Source organism: Thunnus thynnus, chromosome 16 (assembly GCF_963924715.1).
Source record: "Thunnus thynnus chromosome 16, fThuThy2.1, whole genome shotgun sequence".
In the NCBI taxonomy this organism is placed as follows: Eukaryota; Metazoa; Chordata; class Actinopteri; order Scombriformes; family Scombridae; genus Thunnus; species Thunnus thynnus.
Genome location: NC_089532.1, coordinates 459,221 through 477,500, shown reverse-complemented (window position 1 = coordinate 477,500; position 18,280 = coordinate 459,221). Strand labels below are relative to the sequence as shown.

Below are 18,280 nucleotides of genomic sequence, written 5' to 3'. Positions count from 1 at the left end.
TTTATTATTTTTTATTATATTTCTGTTTCCTCATTCTGCAGATTTCTCCTCTCTGTGTGTGTTTTCTGTGTTTCTGTGTGTTTGAGGTGAGAAGCGTCCAGGTGTTCCAGCCTCCACATCACAGACTTCTCTGACCTTTGACCTCCCAGCAGATAAACAGAATAACAACAGAAACATGTTTTTGTTCCGACTCGTCCAGCTGACCTGCAGGTGATGCTCTCAGCTCACGAGTGACACCTGAGCAGGTAGGAACCAATCAGAGCTGACAGCAGGTGTCTGAACAGACTCTGATCATGTGACTGCTGTGTCACTGCAGCTGCTGCTGATTGGTCCGCAGCAGGTTGCCGGGGGTGATGGGGTTTTTCTGTGAAAGGCTGCTGATCTGATTTCATCCTTCACACTCAGATCTGTTCCGACACAGAAACACAGAAACACATCCTGTCTCTGCCTGACCAGACAAGCTGAGGGGATCAAACACACACCGTCTCTGCCTGACCAGACAAGCTGAGGAGAACAAATATATATATATATATATATATATACACACACACTATTTTGATAATTAATTAATCATTTTCAGTCATTTTTCAAACAACAATGCCACAAACATCTCTGCTTGCAAAGGGCTGGAGAAGCCACAAGATATCTAACACACACACACACACACACACACGTATAATCCCTGTGTGAGTCAGCAGGCTGAGTGTCTGTGTGTATGTGTCTGTGTGTGTGTGTGTGTGTGTGTGTGTGTGTGTGTGTGTGTGTGTGTGTGCATGCGTGTGTGCGTGTGTGTGGAGATAAAGTCTTGCTGACTGTCCGTCTGTAAGCAGCTGAGTCAGCAACCAATTATATTCTACCACACACACACACACACACACATTAATCCTCTACAATCCCCACATGAAGAAGCTTTAAAGATCCACCGTCATCATCATCAGTTAACCCTTTCAGTCTCTTTAAAGGGTCCAAACCAACAGTGAACTGATCTACTGACCAGCTGATTTATCTGCACTGGTCACATGACCCTTCATTATGAAGAGTTTCCAGAGACTAATAACAGCATCATGTCTTCAGTCTCTGCAAAGTAGTTCTGTGTGAGGCAGACGCTACTGAGCATGTGCAGTAACATGTTTCTGTTTACAGCTTCACCAGCTTGTTGTGCTGCAGATCACAACTTTGTACTTTGGAGCCGTTTTGTAAACAAACTAATGCGACCAAACTCTTCATGATGAAGGAACATGTGACGCAGTGTAAAGCATCAGATTCACTGATAATAAGAAAAATACAGAAATCGGCAGACGTGTCCTTTACATTTCACATCCTTTACATCCTTTACATCCTTCACATCCTTTAGATCCTTCACATCCTTTACATCCTTTAGATCCTTCACATCCTTTACATCCTTTACATCCTTTAGATCCTTTACATCCTTTAGATCCTTTACATCCTTTAGATCCTTTACATCCTTTACATCCTTTAGATCCTTCACATCCTTTACATCCTTTACATCCTTTAGATCCTTCACATCCTTTACATCCTTTACATCCTTTACATCCTTCACATCCTTTACATCCTTTAGATCCTTCACATCCTTTAGATCCTTCACATCCTTTAGATCCTTTACATCCTTTATATCCTTCACATCCTTTACATCCTTTACATCCTTTAGATCCTTTACATCCTTTACATCCTTTACATCCTTTACATCCTTTACATCCTTCATATCCTTTACATCCTTTACATCCTTCACATCCTTTACATCCTTTACATCCTTTACATCCTTTACATCCTTCAGATCCTTTACATCCTTTACATCCTTTACATGCTTTAGATCCTTCACATCCTTTACATCCTTTACATCCTTCAGATCCTTTACATCCTTTACATCCTTTAGATCCTTCATATCCTTTAGATCCTTTACATCCTTACATCCTTTACATCCTTCACATCCTTCACATCCTTTACATCCTTCACATCCTTTACATCCTTTAGATCATCTACATCCTTTACATCCTTCAGATCCTTTACATCCTTTACATCCTTCAGATCCTTTACATCCTTTACATCCTTCAGATCCTTTACATCCTTTAGATCCTTTACATCCTTTACATCCTTTACATCCTTTAGATCCTTTACATCCTTCACATTCTTCACATCCTTTACATCCTTTACATCCTTTACATCCTTTAGATCCTTTACATCCTTCACATCCTTTAGATCCTTTACATCCTTTACATCCTTCACATCCTTCACATCCTTTACATCCTTTACATCCTTCAGATCCTTTACATCCTTTACATCCTTTACATGCTTAGATCCTTCACATCCTTTACATCCTTTACATCCTTCAGATCCTTTACATCCTTTACATCCTTTAGATCCTTCATATCCTTTAGATCCTTTACATCCTTTACATCCTTCACATCCTTTAACTCCTTCACATCCTTTACATCCTTTAGATCCTTTAGATCCTCTACATCCTTTACATCCTTCAGATCCTTTACATCCTTTAAATCCTTTAGATCCTTTACATCCTTTACATCCTTTACATCCTTCAGATCCTTTACATCCTTTACATCCTTTACATCCTTCAGATCCTTTACATCCTTTAGATCCTTCACATCCTTTACATCCTTTAGATCCTTTAGATCCTTTACATCCTTCACATCCTTTAGATCCTTTACATCCTTTACATCCTTTAGATCCTTCACATCCTTTACATCCTTTAGATCCTTTACATCCTTTACATCCTTTACATCCTTTACATCCTTCAGATCCTTTACATCCTTTACATCCTTTACATCCTTTACATCCTTCACATCCTTTACATCCTTTAGATCCTTTACATCCTTTAGATCCTTTACATCCTTTAGATCCTTTACATCCTTTACATCCTTCAGATCCTTTATATCCTTTACATCCTTTACATCCTTCACATCCTTTACATCCTTTAGATCCTCTACATCCTTTACATCCTTCAGATCCTTTACATCCTTTACATCCTTTACATCCTTCAGATCCTTTACATCCTTCAGATCCTTTACATCCTTTAGATCCTTTAGATCCTTTAGATCCTTTAGATCCTTTACATCCTTTAGATCCTTTAGATCCTTTAGATCCTTCACATTCTTCACATCCTTTACATCCTTTACATCCTTTACATCCTTTAGATCCTTTACATCCTTTACATCCTTTAGATCCTTTACATCCTTTACATCCTTTACATCCTTCACATCCTTTACATCCTTTAGATCCTTTACATCCTTTACATCCTTTAGATCCTTCACATCCTTTACATCCTTTAGATCCTTTACATCCTTTACATCCTTCACATCCTTTAGATCCTTTACATCCTTTAGATCCTTCACATCCTTTACATCCTTTAGATCCTTTACATCCTTTACATCCTTCAGATCCTTTACATCCTTTACATCCTTTACATCCTTCAGATCCTTTACATCCTTTAGATCCTTTACATCCTTTAGATCCTTTACATCCTTTACATCCTTTAGATCCTTTACATCCTTTACATCCTTTAGATCCTTTACATCCTTTAGATCCTTTACATCCTTTACATCCTTTAGATCCTTTACATCCTTTACATCCTTTAGATCCTTTACATCCTTTAGATCCTTTAGATCCTTTACATCCTTTACATCCTTTAGATCCTTCACATCCTTTAGATCCTTTACATCCTTTACATCCTTTACATCCTTTAGATCCTTTACATCCTTTAGATCCTTTACATCCTTTACATCCTTTACATCCTTTAGATCCTTCACATCCTTTACATCCTTTACATCCTTTACATCCTTTACATCCTTCACATCCTTTAGATCCTTTACATCCTTTTGATCCTTCACATCCTTTACATCCTTCAGATCCTTTAATCCTTTACATCCTTCACATCCTTTACATCCTTTAGATCCTTTACATCCTTTACATCCTTCACATCCTTTAGATCCTTTACATCCTTTTGATCCTTCACATCCTTTACATCCTTCACATCCTTTACATCCTTTAGATCCTTCACAGCCTTTAGATCCTTTACATCCTTTACATCCTTTACATCCTTTAGATCCTTTACATCCTTTACATCCTTTACATCCTTTACATCCTTTACATCCTTTAGATCCTTCACATCCTTTAAATCCTTTAGATCCTTTACATCCTTTACATCCTTCACATCCTTTAGATCCTTTACATCCTTCACATCCTTTAGATCCTTCACATTCTTTACATCCTTTACATCCTTTACATCCTTTAGATCCTTCACATCCTTTACATCCTTCAGATCCTTTACATCCTTTACATCCTTTACATCCTTCAGATCCTTTACATCCTTTAGATCCTTTACATCCTTTACATCCTTTACATCCTTTACATCCTTTAGATCCTTTACATCCTTTAGATCCTTCACATCCTTTACATCCTTTACATCCTTTACATCCTTCAGATCCTTTACATCCTTTACATCCTTTACATCCTTCACAGCCTTTAGATCCTTTACATCCTTTACATCCTTTACATCCTTTAGATCCTTTAGATCCTTTACATCCTTCACATCCTTTACATCCTTTACATCCTTTACATCCTTTAGATCCTTCACATCCTTTACATCCTTTAGATCCTTTACATCCTTCACATCCTTTAGATCCTTTACATCCTTCACATCCTTTAGATCCTTCACATCCTTTACATCCTTTACATCCTTTAGATCCTTCACATCCTTTACATCCTTCAGATCCTTTACATCCTTTACATCCTTTACATCCTTCAGATCCTTTAGATCCTTTACATCCTTTAGATCCTTTACATCCTTCACATCCTTTAGATCCTTCACATCCTTCACATCCTTCACATCCTTTAGATCCTTTACATCCTTCACATCCTTTACATCCTTTAGATCCTTTACATCCTTTAGATCCTTCACATCCTTTACATCCTTCACATCCTTTACATCCTTCACATCCTTTACATCCTTTACATCCTTTAGATCCTTCACATCCTTTACATCCTTTAGATCCTTTACATCCTTTAGATCCTTCACATCCTTCACATCCTTTACATCCTTTACATCCTTTACATCCTTTAGATCCTTTACATCCTTCACATCCTTTAGATCCTTTACATCCTTTACATCCTTTAGATCCTTCACATCCTTTACATCCTTTAGATCCTTTACATCCTTTACATCCTTCACATCCTTTACATCCTTTAGATCCTTTACATCCTTCACATCCTTTAGATCCTTCACATCCTTTACATCCTTTACATCCTTTACATCCTTTAGATCCTTCACATCCTTTACATCCTTCAGATCCTTTACATCCTTTACATCCTTTACATCCTTTACATCCTTTACATCCTTTAGATCCTTTACATCCTTTACATCCTTCAGATCCTTTACATCCTTTACATCCTTCACATCCTTTACATCCTTCACATCCTTTACATCCTTTACATCCTTCACATCCTTCACATCCTTTACATCCTTTACATCCTTTACATCCTTCACATCCTTTACATCATTTACATCCTTTAGATCCTTTACATCCTTTACATCCTTCACATCCTTTAGATCCTTTACATCCTTTAGATCCTTCACATCCTTTACATCCTTTAGGTCCTTTACATCCTTTAGATCCTTTACATCCTTCACATCCTTTAGATCCTTTACATCCTTCACATCATTTAGATCCTTTAGATCCTCCACATCCTTTAGATCCTTTAGATCCTTCACATCCTTTAGATCCTTTACATCCTTCACATCCTTTACATCCTTTAGATCCTTTAGATCCTTCACATCCTTTACATCCTTTACATCCTTCACATCCTTTACATCCTTCACATCCTTCACATCCTTCACATTCTTTAGATCCTTTAGATCCTTTACATCCTTTACATCCTTTAGATCCTTTATATCCTTTAGATCCTTCACATCCTTTAGATCCTTTAGATCCTTTACATCCTTTAGATCCTTCACATCCTTTAGATCCTTTAGATCCAGCTGGATGTGTTAACGAACATATGAAGTCTCTAAATGTGCTTTGTGTTTCCGTCGTCCTCGACAGACGGACACACACGTTATCTTACAGTGTTTGCTGACTTCTGAGAGTAACAACAGAATGGAAGAGCTTCAGTGAGACTGATCGGACTGTCGATCAGCAGATCAATAACCTTCTGTCAGATATCACAGGTAGTTTTAACCCTTTCCTGGCAGTAGTTGTGGTGATCTAAGTGTGCAACACAGTTTGGTTGTTTCTTGTTCTCCTGAATATAGAAACAGTTCACTGAATACTTGTTTGTGTTATTTATTGATTATTGTATTTATTGAATGTTTATGTATTTAGCACAAACTGATGCTGCATAAAAGCCTCATTTATTTACTTTTATAGTTTTATATACACTATATATACATTATGATACTTTAACAAACTATTCACACTGTTTGATCTCAAACTCCATCAGTCAGACAGCTCAGTGGTTTAAATGTTATTTATTGATTATGAGGCTGTTAAATCAACTACAGTTTCAACATAAGAATAAAAAAGTATTAAAATTTCTCTGGATGAGACGAAATTCTGCAGATTTATATTTAATCACATATTTCAGCTCTGGTTCTTCTTAAAGAGAAAATGTGAAGCACAAACACAAAACTGAGGCTGAAATGACTGAAAGGGTTAATCTATAAATCAATCCTCCTGCTGATCGATCAATCAATCAGCAAAGACATGAAGCTGATTGTTCCAACAGTTACAGTTACATCATCATCAGCTGATAATTAAACTGTGTACCAAAGAATATAAACATACAAGATAATATGCATTGTGTCATAAATGGACTTTTATTCAGTTTTCAGCCACATTTTTATGATAAAGTTTTTGGATCTTGGTTGTTTTTGTTGTATCTTTGAACCAGATGAAGGATTTTAGTCATCAGACGTCTGAATCTGAAGTTATCAGAGAAACAAGCGGAGTAAACTGCTTTATTCAGTGTTTTTATTTGTTTTATTCACCGGGTCTGTTTGTTCTGGGAGGAGGAGACCCATCCCAACCTGGAGAAGCTGGTTGTTTAACAATGAAGACAACAACTCCCATGATCCTTTGCTGCTTCACACCGTCATCCATCTTTTGCTGTTGTTTTGATTGAGAGCAGCTGAAATGACATAATGTGCATTTAACTGTCATCAGCTCAGCGTGGTCTCAGCAGCTGCTGGCTGAACGGACGCTGATGTCTTGTCAGTCGCTTCTGTGGTTCAGACCAAGCAGGAAGTTCCGAGTCAGGAAGTGCTTTAAACCCGCCTTCTCTCTAACGGCCAGCAGGGGGCGACGCCACTGGCTGCAAAAAGAAGTCTGATTGTATTGAAGTCTATGAGAAAATGACTCTACTGCTCACTGGATTTATTACCTCAGTAAACTGTTTCCTGATGAGTTTATGATCTCAATCGCTGGTTTCAAGTCTTCTTCAATACAGCGTGATGTTCATTTAGTAAATTATGGTCCCTTTTAGTGTAAAACAGACGATGAAGCAGCGGATGCTTTAGGGTGGGGCTACCTTGTGATTGACAAGTCGCTACCATGGCAACAATGTTGACAATGTAACATATCCATGGTGTAACAGATTCACAGAGTGTAAACGTAGCTGCTGCTGTTTTCAGTTCATTAAGGTTAATTATAACATTTTGGTCATAAAAAAGTCTCGTTCAGTGTTTGTTGAACTGAAAGATCCTCTAAAGACTCGATGTTCAGTTTCTACTGTGAGAACATTTTGTTTTAATGGTTTTAAGCCTGTTTTTTGTTAGCGAACATTAGCATTAGCATTATCACATTTAACCAGAGTAAATGCACTGTGCTAACCAAGCTAGCAGCTAGCAGCTAGCAGCTAGCGTTAGGGTCAGCTCCACCCTCTCGTCCAAATATGGTCACTCCAAAAATACAAGATGGCGGGTCAAATCGCAAAACTCAAGGCTTCCAAACGGGCAGTCCAACGGGGTGACGTCACAGCGACTATGTCAGACTGAAACATCTCAACAACCATCAGACGGTTGTTATGAACGTTTGTTCACAGGTTCATGCTCCTCAGCTTGGCGATCCTCTGACTTTCCATGTAGCGCCACCATCTGGTCATTTAGTCCAACACTGTCCATCTACAGCAGACTGAAACTGTCCTCATGTTGTTTGTTTGCTGTTTGCAGGATGAATTATTATTTATGTTCACTGTATTTCACTCAGTGTTCTTCTTCATGTTAGAGAGGAAGGTGCCCTTGACTTCCACACACACACACACACACACACACACACACACACACACACACACACACACAGACACACATACACTCACACACACACACACACACACACACACACTCACACACACACACAGACACACAGACACACACACACACACACACACACACACACACACAGACACACACACAGACACACACACACTCACACACACTCACACACACACACACACACACACACACACACACACACACACACACACACACACACTCACACACACACACACAGACACACAGACACACACACACACATACAGACACACACACACTCACACACACACACACACACTCACACACACACACACACACACACACACACACACACTCACACACACACACACACACACACACACACACACACAAACACACACTCTCACACACACACACACACACACACACACACACACACACACAGACACACACACACACTCTCACACACACACACACACTCACACACACACACACACACACACACACACACACACACTCTCACACACACACACACACACACACACACACACACTCACACACACACACTCTCACACACACACACACACACACACACACACACACACACACACACACACTCTCTGCAGCAGTATCATGTCTGTGTGTGTGTGTGTATGTGTGTGTGTGTGTGTGTGTGTGTTCTTGTGTATCAGAGCTGCATTGCAGCAGAAAGGCAGTGAGCTGCAGGAGCAGCGTCTCCGTCGCTCTCTGCTCGTCTTTGTTCTGTTTTACAATAAAATAACAAATAAAACATTTATTTCCTCTATTTTCATCTTTTCTTTCCTGTCAGTTTTCTCATTTCACTAAATCTGTTTTTGCTTTATTGACATAAAGAATAAAATACATAAAAACAATGTAAAGACACAGATTATACAGAAAATTAAACATTAATAATAAAACATGAAATAAAATCTTGTGTATGACTTCATGTGTATATATATATATAAATATATATAAATGTATATAAATGTGTATTTCGAGCTGCAACTAACAGTTATTTTCATGATCAATAAATCTGATAATTATATCTCCATTAATCGATGAATTGTTTTGCAGTCAAAGGAAACATGTTTATCTGGTCAACAGTTCACTATCATGTCTGACAATAAAAAGCATTACATCATCACATCTGAACAGCTGTTTCTATCTGTACGTTCTGACTCTGATTGTAATGTAATAAACTGTTGTATCTACAGTCTGACAGCGTTTCCACCGTGGCGGCAAATTTCATTTTTACTTTGTTCTTTTTGTTGTCACAGTTTTCCTGTTTTCACTCTTGGTGATGTTGTTGTTTGTCTCTTTGGTTATTTGTATGTTCGAGAACAGTCAGACTGAAACAATGAATCAGTCATGAATCTGTCAATCAACTAATCAATTAATGATCTAGTCATTGCAGCTCTAGAGTACCGCCGTGGGTTAATCCAGCTGAGACATGAGACACGTTATTCAAAGCATAACGAGGATTTTATGTCTTTAAACACGTCTGGAGGATCTTTCACTGCAAAGTTAAATATGAAAAATCAAAGAAATGAGAAAACTTTTATTTTTTTAAATCCAGGAAACAACTGCTGATTCTCTTCTTCTACTGTCTCATTCATTCATTCATTCATTGTGTTACATGAACGTGTCACATTAACCTACTTTCACCTCGTCTCTCTGACCCACTTCTCCTCACTTCATCGTCTCTCAGCTTCAAACTGTCGTCTTTTCATCCGTAAACTGATTCTGAATCTTCTCATCTGAACACACACACTGACCGACAGCTTCGACCAATCAGCCGCCCCGCTCCCCACACGCTCACAGCTGATTGGACGGCTCTGTGGGACTCTCTGTGGCTGGATCGCCTCCACCGCTCGCCCTCTGACATTCCCATCATTCCTCTGGGCTGAAACAAAACCAACCTGTCTGTCAGCATGAGCCGAGGCTCAGAGAGAGGCTGTGACCTCTGACCTCTGACCTGCTGCTGGGTGATGTCACTGATTTGAACAGAAGCAGGTCATGGTTGGTGTGTCAGAGTTTGTTCATGCACACACACACACACACACACACACTCACTGTGAGCTGCTGACTCAGTGAATGAACATGAAGCTTCTGCAGCTCTGAAACCAGAGCTGGAAATTAAAAGTAACCAAAACCGACATTGTGACTCTCTAACAGACCTCGTTTTAGTCACATCAACACTCTTTCCTTCATACACATCTACAGTCTCACCCTGTTGTCATGCACTTTTGTTGAGATTTTAGTTTCACAATGCTGTTAATGTTCAAACCAAACCAAGTTGTTACCACAGAATGTATATAAGCTGTGATGTTTAGCCCACAAACCTCTAGGACTTATGGGAAACAATGTTTTTATCTAGACATATGAAGCGAGTCACATGATGTACTGTTGAGAAAGCTTTTGTTCCAAGGCTGGATTTATACTGATTAGCAGAGTTAGATGCTAATGAGAGTTTTAATGAGGTTTTATTATTTCTGGAACAGAATCCAGAGGTTCTGGTTTGACTTCGGCTCTCTGTTAATGATTAAAGGATTTCCACTGATGCCAAAAATCTTTCTGGTTCTGCTCCATCTTTCAGTAAACAGGTTTAATAATAAAATAAATGTTAATTTCACAGTTGTCCTCTGTGATTCCAGTTCTAGTAAATCGGATATGATGTACGGAGACCCACAAGGCTCCATTCTTGGTCCTCTCCTGTTTAAACCAAAGTCTGTATATAAAGACGGACGTAGTGAGCTGTGACGTCACCTGTTGGTTTCATTGGAGCCGGTACAGGGCAGGTAGCCTAATCAAGTAACATTAAACTTAGTGAAATATTGCAACAATAGTCCGACTCAGTGCGAGTCCTGCAGCTGAGGAGAGCAGCAGGTGAGCCACCTGTCAATCACAGCTGTCAATCAACACCCACACAGCAGATATCAAAGCTATTATAAGTCTTCAAATCTTATTAACGGAGCAATAATTCCCAAAATGACCACCAGCACACTTATTAGAGGGGCTGAATGTAGAGACTGAGACCAGAATGACTTGTTGAAAACAATGATTGACTCAGTATTTCTAGAGAAGTTGAGGCTTTTTGAATGGGAGTCAGTTTGAGCGGCTAGCTGCCGTCAGCGGGACTTTAAGGTGCTTCAGACTCAGGACGTGGTCACTGCTGATTGGTTGTAACCATCTGCTTTGACTTCTAGGTTTCTGATGAAACCGCCCTCCTATTACTGACTATCTACAACTATAACTGAATGACACTTATTAACACTATATTGCATTTAACAGCAATATTGGACAGTAAAATGTTAGCAAAAAGGCTTTAAACTCAGGGCTAAAGTTGGCTGGTTAGCTAGCAGCACTGTTGATTATTTAACGTAAAGCAAAGAAAGCTCACAAACATGTATTTACCTTATGTCCCTCCCATTTTATAGGACACATCTCAGAGCTGCAATGTTGTTTTGACAAAAACAATAATTGAGGCTGCTAATAATAGCAAAGGACAACAAGCTAACGCTAATGTTAATCACTTGTGGGTTATAGTTAAAACTACTGATGCTAAAATCACTTCAAAGAGAAATTCTGAAGCTCTGAGTCATTTACAGTTTCATTCAAGTCAAACAGTTTTATTTGTGTGCTGGGATTGGTTATTCATACCTCAATGGTTCTACACAACATCCACAGATGCAGCTGATAAATAAAATAAGTATTAAAATATTACTTATTTTGATAGTTGGAAGACACGTTAAAAAGAGACATACAGCACCAGTCAAAGGTATGGATACACCTTCCCATTCACTGCAATAGGGAAGTGCATAAACAAATTCCTAAAAGTGTTTACTTTCAGCGCAAATAATTAGTAAGAGTTCCACTGTGAGGAAAGAGAATCTTGTGCTCTGGTGTATCGATTAAGATATTGTTTGATTGATCGTTATTGAGATAAGTTTGATGGAAACAGTCGAAAAACAGATTTAAGGCTGCACATGTGTTGCAGGTGTCTCTTAGACTTCCAAAAGAAAACTCATAAATTCCAGGAAACACCTTCTACACTTCAGTGTTTAAGAAACAAACAAACTCTGTTTCCAGTGAAAAACTTTCTTCTACCCTGTAAGAAAGTTGTTTATGATTTAAACAAACTTCTCCAGCAGAAGAGACCAAATTCAATCATGTGATCTGGTCTTTCAGGTTCAGTGTATCCAGGTGAGTTCAGAAACTACCTGCGAGAGTGAACAAGACTTCTTTCTACTGGTTTCTAATGAGCTGGATGTTTACTGTCAATTTCACCAGAAAAAGTGCTACACTCAGTGTGATTACATACTTGAATTCAACCCTCACTTCAACAAACACCTTTACTTTACTGTTATGTAACTTTAACCTTTAACAGAACAACTTAAACACGACTTGTACACTAACCTTTACCAGAGCCACAAACATTTACTCTACATACACAGACAACTCAGGGTTTTGTTCTTTATTTGTTGACTGAGCTCCACCCTGCATCACTTCCACACTGTCAGTATGAACAAAATATTGACTCAATGACACTCTAAAACAACCCTGGAAATCCCTCAAACACCATAGAGACCACTTCAAGAACTCCTAGAATGCCCAGCCATGTGGTGCCTTTAAAGACCACAGACACTCCTTCAAGAAACCCTGAAACTCCTCAGGAGCATATCCATGAACACCTAAAACACCCCTGGAACTCCCTCAAAGATCCCTTCAATAACTTCTGGAACTTCAGGAGCGACCACCCATCTCTCCAAGAACCCCTGACACTGTTCAGGAAGGAACTCCTTGAACCCATTTAAGAATTTTTAAAACCCCCTTAAAGACCCTTGATAAACCTATGGTGTCCCTTTAAAGGCCCTTAAAATTCCCTCTGAAACATCCTCACAGACCTCTGAGCCTCCTCATAAACCATAGAGACAATGTCAGGAACTCTTGGAGTCCCCTTACAGCCACATGGTGCCTTTAAACACCACATCAATTCTTTCAAGAACCCCTGAAACCCCCTTTAGGAACATACCCCATAACACCTAACCACCCTTGCAATAAAGACCACTGAGATCCATTCAAGAACTTATAGAAACCCCTCAGTAACCACCAAAACTGTTCAAGAAGCCTGACACTGCTCAGGAAGGAAATCCTGGATTCATTAAAACAACTCTGGAATTCCTTCAAAGACCACTGAAGAATTCTCAAGATTCTCAAGGAACCTAAAAATCTCCTTGAAGTCACTGCCAAAGGCCTTTAAAATACCCCCGTGGAGAACCCCGAAACACCCTCACAAACTACTGGAACCCTCTCAAAGACCACAGACCACCTTCGAGAACTCCTGGAATCTCCTTGACCCTTGAAACTCTTCGGGAACCCTCAAGAGGACCCCTTAAAAACCCATGAGTGATCTTCTCCCAAAACTATTAGAACCCTCTCAAGAGTTCTCAAAACACCCTTGTAAAACCCCAAATCCCCCTGAAGGTGTCCCTTCAAAGGCCCTTACAATCTCATCTAAAAACAACCCTCACAGACCCCCTGGCATTCCCTAAAGGACCTCTTGAAATCCTTGTCAGACACATGTGAACCATCTAAAGACAACTTAAACTTGTTCAAGAAACACTGAAACCCTCTCAAAGGCTGCAGAGACCTCATCAACAACTCCTGGTACCCCCTGACACCCCAAGAACCCTCTTAAGAATACACAAAGCCCTATTAAATACCAAAATTCTGTGAATAACACATGATGTAAATTCTTGTGGCCCTTCAAATACCCCCTGGAACACCGAAACACCCTCACAGACCCCGTGGGGCTCCCACAAAAAACTCTTGGAAACCTTGTCAGAGCCATGCAGTGCCTTTACAGACCACAGAAACTCTTTCAAGAACCCCTGAAACTCCAAAGAAGATCCCTGAAAGACCACTGAGTGCCTCTCAAGAACTCCTTGAAGTCTCTCAAGAATCCTCGAAACTCACTTTACTGACCATGCTGTCCCTTTAAATCCTGTCTCAAACACTCCTGAAACATCCAACACAGACCCCTTTGATTCTCTCAAAGATCCAGAGTCCACCTCAAGGTTCCCCTGGAAACACCTCAACAACTCCCTAGTTACCATGAAGAGCCTCTAGAACTCTTTCAAAGACCCTGAAACACCTTCAAGAAACCCTTGGATCCTTCTTAACGTCTTTTCCAGGAGTCCTCCAGGTAGTTTAAGTGCTCTGCTAGAGGGTAACCTTGATGTCCAGCAGACACATGTCCCATGGAACATACCCATACCACAGTTCCTCATGGACCGCTGTGTGTGTGTTGCCTCGTTGAACACATGATGTGTTTAATCTGATAATCTGATAATGTCATTAGCCTTTAAAGCACTGAGCCTGAGACACAGAGCCACTGAGTGAGTCTGCTACACCGAGTTGATTTATCCTCACATTCCTGTGTGAGTTTAATCTTCTGTGTGAAGTTTCTATGTCTACAGTCACTACAAAAACACACAGTAACATGTCTTATATACCATAAGCTGTATGTAAACACACCCACTGTAGTCATGTGTCAGTATCAACAGACTCCACTGAAAGTGATCCTCTAAAAAAGTCCTCAAAAAACCTTCATGTAATTTTAAATCGCGACATACTGTATTTAAAATGTGTTATGAAACTATTTAGATGATATATTACATTTTCTGGAGATAGAAGGGTTCCAGTGTCCTGTTTTCATTCTTTCTTCCACATTTCCTTTCATTGTTCCACACTTCCTTTCGGAATTTTCCTCCATATTTTTCATTTCTTTTTCACTTTTTACGTTTCAAATGGTTTTCACTGCAGGTCCAACTGACACTTCCTGCTCCTTTCAGGTACCGTAAACCACAACTGACCCCTCAAGTCCCTTCAGTACAATTCATCTTATTTCAGTGTTTATACTTCAGGACTTCGACTCCCTTCACAAAATAGACTTTAATAGACACCTAAACTCCATTTAACACACTTTAACTCAGGTCAGTCTATTCAGTTCAAACAACACTCTCACTGTGTTCTAAGTCAACTACTTTCAGTGATAACACTTGACACTTCAATTCCTTTCAGCAATTACATTTAAATTGATCATTGAACTGTCTCTCAGTGCTGATACCTCAACTGCTTTCATTTTGCTTCGGCTTATTCCAGTTATTACATTTTCACACTCACAATTCAAGTATTTTCAGTGCACAACCTTCACTGAATTCTCTCTGACACTAAATGTTTTTGAGCACAAAAGGTGACTGAAAAACTGAACCTTGATGGTAAATATATAATCACATCACCAAACTCTCAATCACAGACATACATAAACATAGACAGTATCAGTTTCTCACCCAGCAGGATAAGCCAACAGTCCAGTTCGAGGATCGCAGGACAGTGCCCGGTTCCCTGGAGCCGTGATACCCAGAACCTTCTCCAAGGTCACCTGGAGGGAAAAGGTCAGAAGTCATTAGTTACAGTCAGACACTGGTGACATCCAAACCAAGTAAAGTAGATTTTACTGTCAAAAATCCAGAAAGGTGAACACAGTAGGATGAAATTGTATTATCGTTCAGATGGAAAGGGCCCTTGAGAAGACCTTCTCAAGTAACTTCATAAAATATCTTAAACTAATGAACCCACTCAAACACTCCTGGACTCCTTGAACATGGAACCACTTCACAACACCCGGTAACCTCACACACCAAAACACCTGCGACTGCTCCAAGAATCCATAGAACAAGCTCAAGAACTGCTGCAAACTCTCAGGAACCTTTGAGGCCCCCTAAAACGCTTCTTGTACTCACCCCTGGAGCCCCTTCAAGAACTACTGGAATCCTGTCAAGAAACCTACAACCTCATCAGGAGCTGGTGGAACCATCTAAACCCCTAAAATCCCTAAAACATCTCTTGTATCGACCCTTAAAAAACCCTTAAGGACTGCTAGAACTCTGATAAGAACCCTACAACCTCCTCAGGAGCTGCTTGAAATTTCAAAACTCTTGAAACCCTCTAAAATACTACTCCTGTACTGTATAATACTGTATCCACCCCTTGTTACCACTTTAAGCGCTGCTGTTACCCTTGTTACCACCCTGCCTCCTCCTCCTCCTCAGGAACTGTTGGAAACATCAAAATCCTTGAAACCCTATAAAATCCACTTATATCCACACCTAGAGCCCCTTCAAAATCAACTAGAACCCTGTCAAGAAACCTACAACTTCCTCAGGAACTGCTGGAAGCGTCTAACCCTTTGCAACCCCCTAAAATATCTCCAAAACCCATCCAAGAACCTGTAATCCAAAACAGATCCCAAAAACTTGCTAACATACCCCTGGAAACCAGTCACAAACTGCTGGAGTTGCCTCATCAATCCTGCTACCATCCTTGACACAACTGAAACCTTTTCAAATAGCCCTGAATCTCTTTCAAGCAGCATTAAAACCCTGTAAAAATAAATATGGAATCTTTTCAGTAATTATTAACCGCCCTCAAACCTCATCAAGAACCAGCAAAACCTTCTAAAAGTCTATGACCCCTTATAACACTCCAGAAATCCCACTCAGGAAACCTTTAAACACACTCAAGGATCACAGGAAGGTCGAGGTTTTCAGTGGTCCGAAGTTTTGTACCAAAACACCTGATAACAGCCCTGTGAAAAAACAAAATAATTAGCTTCCAAACAAACAGAACTACCAGGAAAAAGGACCCGAGGTTTATTACATCTGATCCAGAATGCAGTCGGTCCGAGATTCACAAAGATACCCGAGCTGGTTACACTGGATCAAACTTTGACCAAGACCGACTCAGGTCCTGGATCAGGGCTTAGTTACAGGGAACCAGGTGAACCTGTGAAGATCTGGATCATAAGTCCTCAGAAGACCTGGAACTCCCTGAAAAACTGCTGTTCCCTTTGTGGCATCAGTTGGTCTGTTTTGAGTTTCTGTCTTTGTCCATGAGTCAGTTCATCTTTAAGTATCTATAAAACCAGACTGAAGAGTTTAAGCTCGAGTCGTCTGATTGGCTGATATGACTCTACCAGAAGATTTTTACAGCAGACTCACTTCATCCTCCATGCTGCTCAAAACTGTCCTCCGGCAGCTGGACGAGTCCTGTCCAATCAGACAGTTGTTGAGTCCATCAGTGTCTCTAGACCTGTCTCACTGTAAACCAGACTAAACTTGGACCTGTCTCACTCTGTCAGACTCCAGACATTTTCAAACCAGCAGCTGAAAGTTTTCTGTCCTCAGTCGTGTGCAGTCGGTGACCCTCGGGGCTGTCAGCATGTAATTAGCGTGAAATTAGCATGTAATTATTAGGATATCCTGGGTAGTTTTGTGGAGCGCTACTCGATGCTAAGCTAAGCTAACAACATGAAACTCCAGCACTGAGTGTGTCCTGTGCTCTGTGTGTGTGTGTGTGTGTGTGTCTCACATGACTCTCCTCCTCCCTCTGCACCAAACTCTATTTATATTTTGTTCGTTTTTCCTCGGAGCTCTGAGTTTCTCTCTGGAGGCGACTGAACAGTTTCCTCACATTCTGTCATCGACAACCGATGAAAACACACTGAGATGATTTGTCATCTGACTTTTACTCAGTGATGAGTCACTGCGAGGTGATCGTCTGAACCTGCAGACCTCGCTTCACTTCATCTGCACACACAAACTGACAATATGAAGTAAAAACTGACTCGCACACGCTCAGGAAACTTTGTTGGAAGAAAACTTCCTGCAGACAGCTGAGAGTTTAAAACCGTCTCAAGCTTCTGCAAACAATCTGCAATCAACTTTAACTTCCTGTTGAATTCCACAGCTGATGATGTAAACAACATCAACAACAGGAGTGAGCAGTGACAGTTTGTGACAAGAAGCACAATCATACAGATGTATTATTTGAAAGGTTTGTGTACTAATATATTAATATGTATAAATCTTTTCTATCCAGGTTATTCAATGATTCCTCTTTCTAATCAATAACATTAAG

The 18,280-nt window shown here is 40.0% G+C and overlaps 1 protein-coding gene across 1 annotated transcript in view; it reads right to left on the bottom strand.

Moving 5' to 3' along the window:
- mapkbp1 (mitogen-activated protein kinase binding protein 1) overlaps positions 1-18,280 on the bottom strand; it is a 60,044-nt gene that overhangs the window by 36,645 nt on the left and 5,119 nt on the right. The window contains exon 2 of the mRNA XM_067613962.1: positions 15,652-15,743. Within this exon, the coding sequence (XP_067470063.1) occupies positions 15,652-15,743 (92 nt within the window). The remainder of the gene's footprint in view (positions 1-15,651; positions 15,744-18,280) is intronic.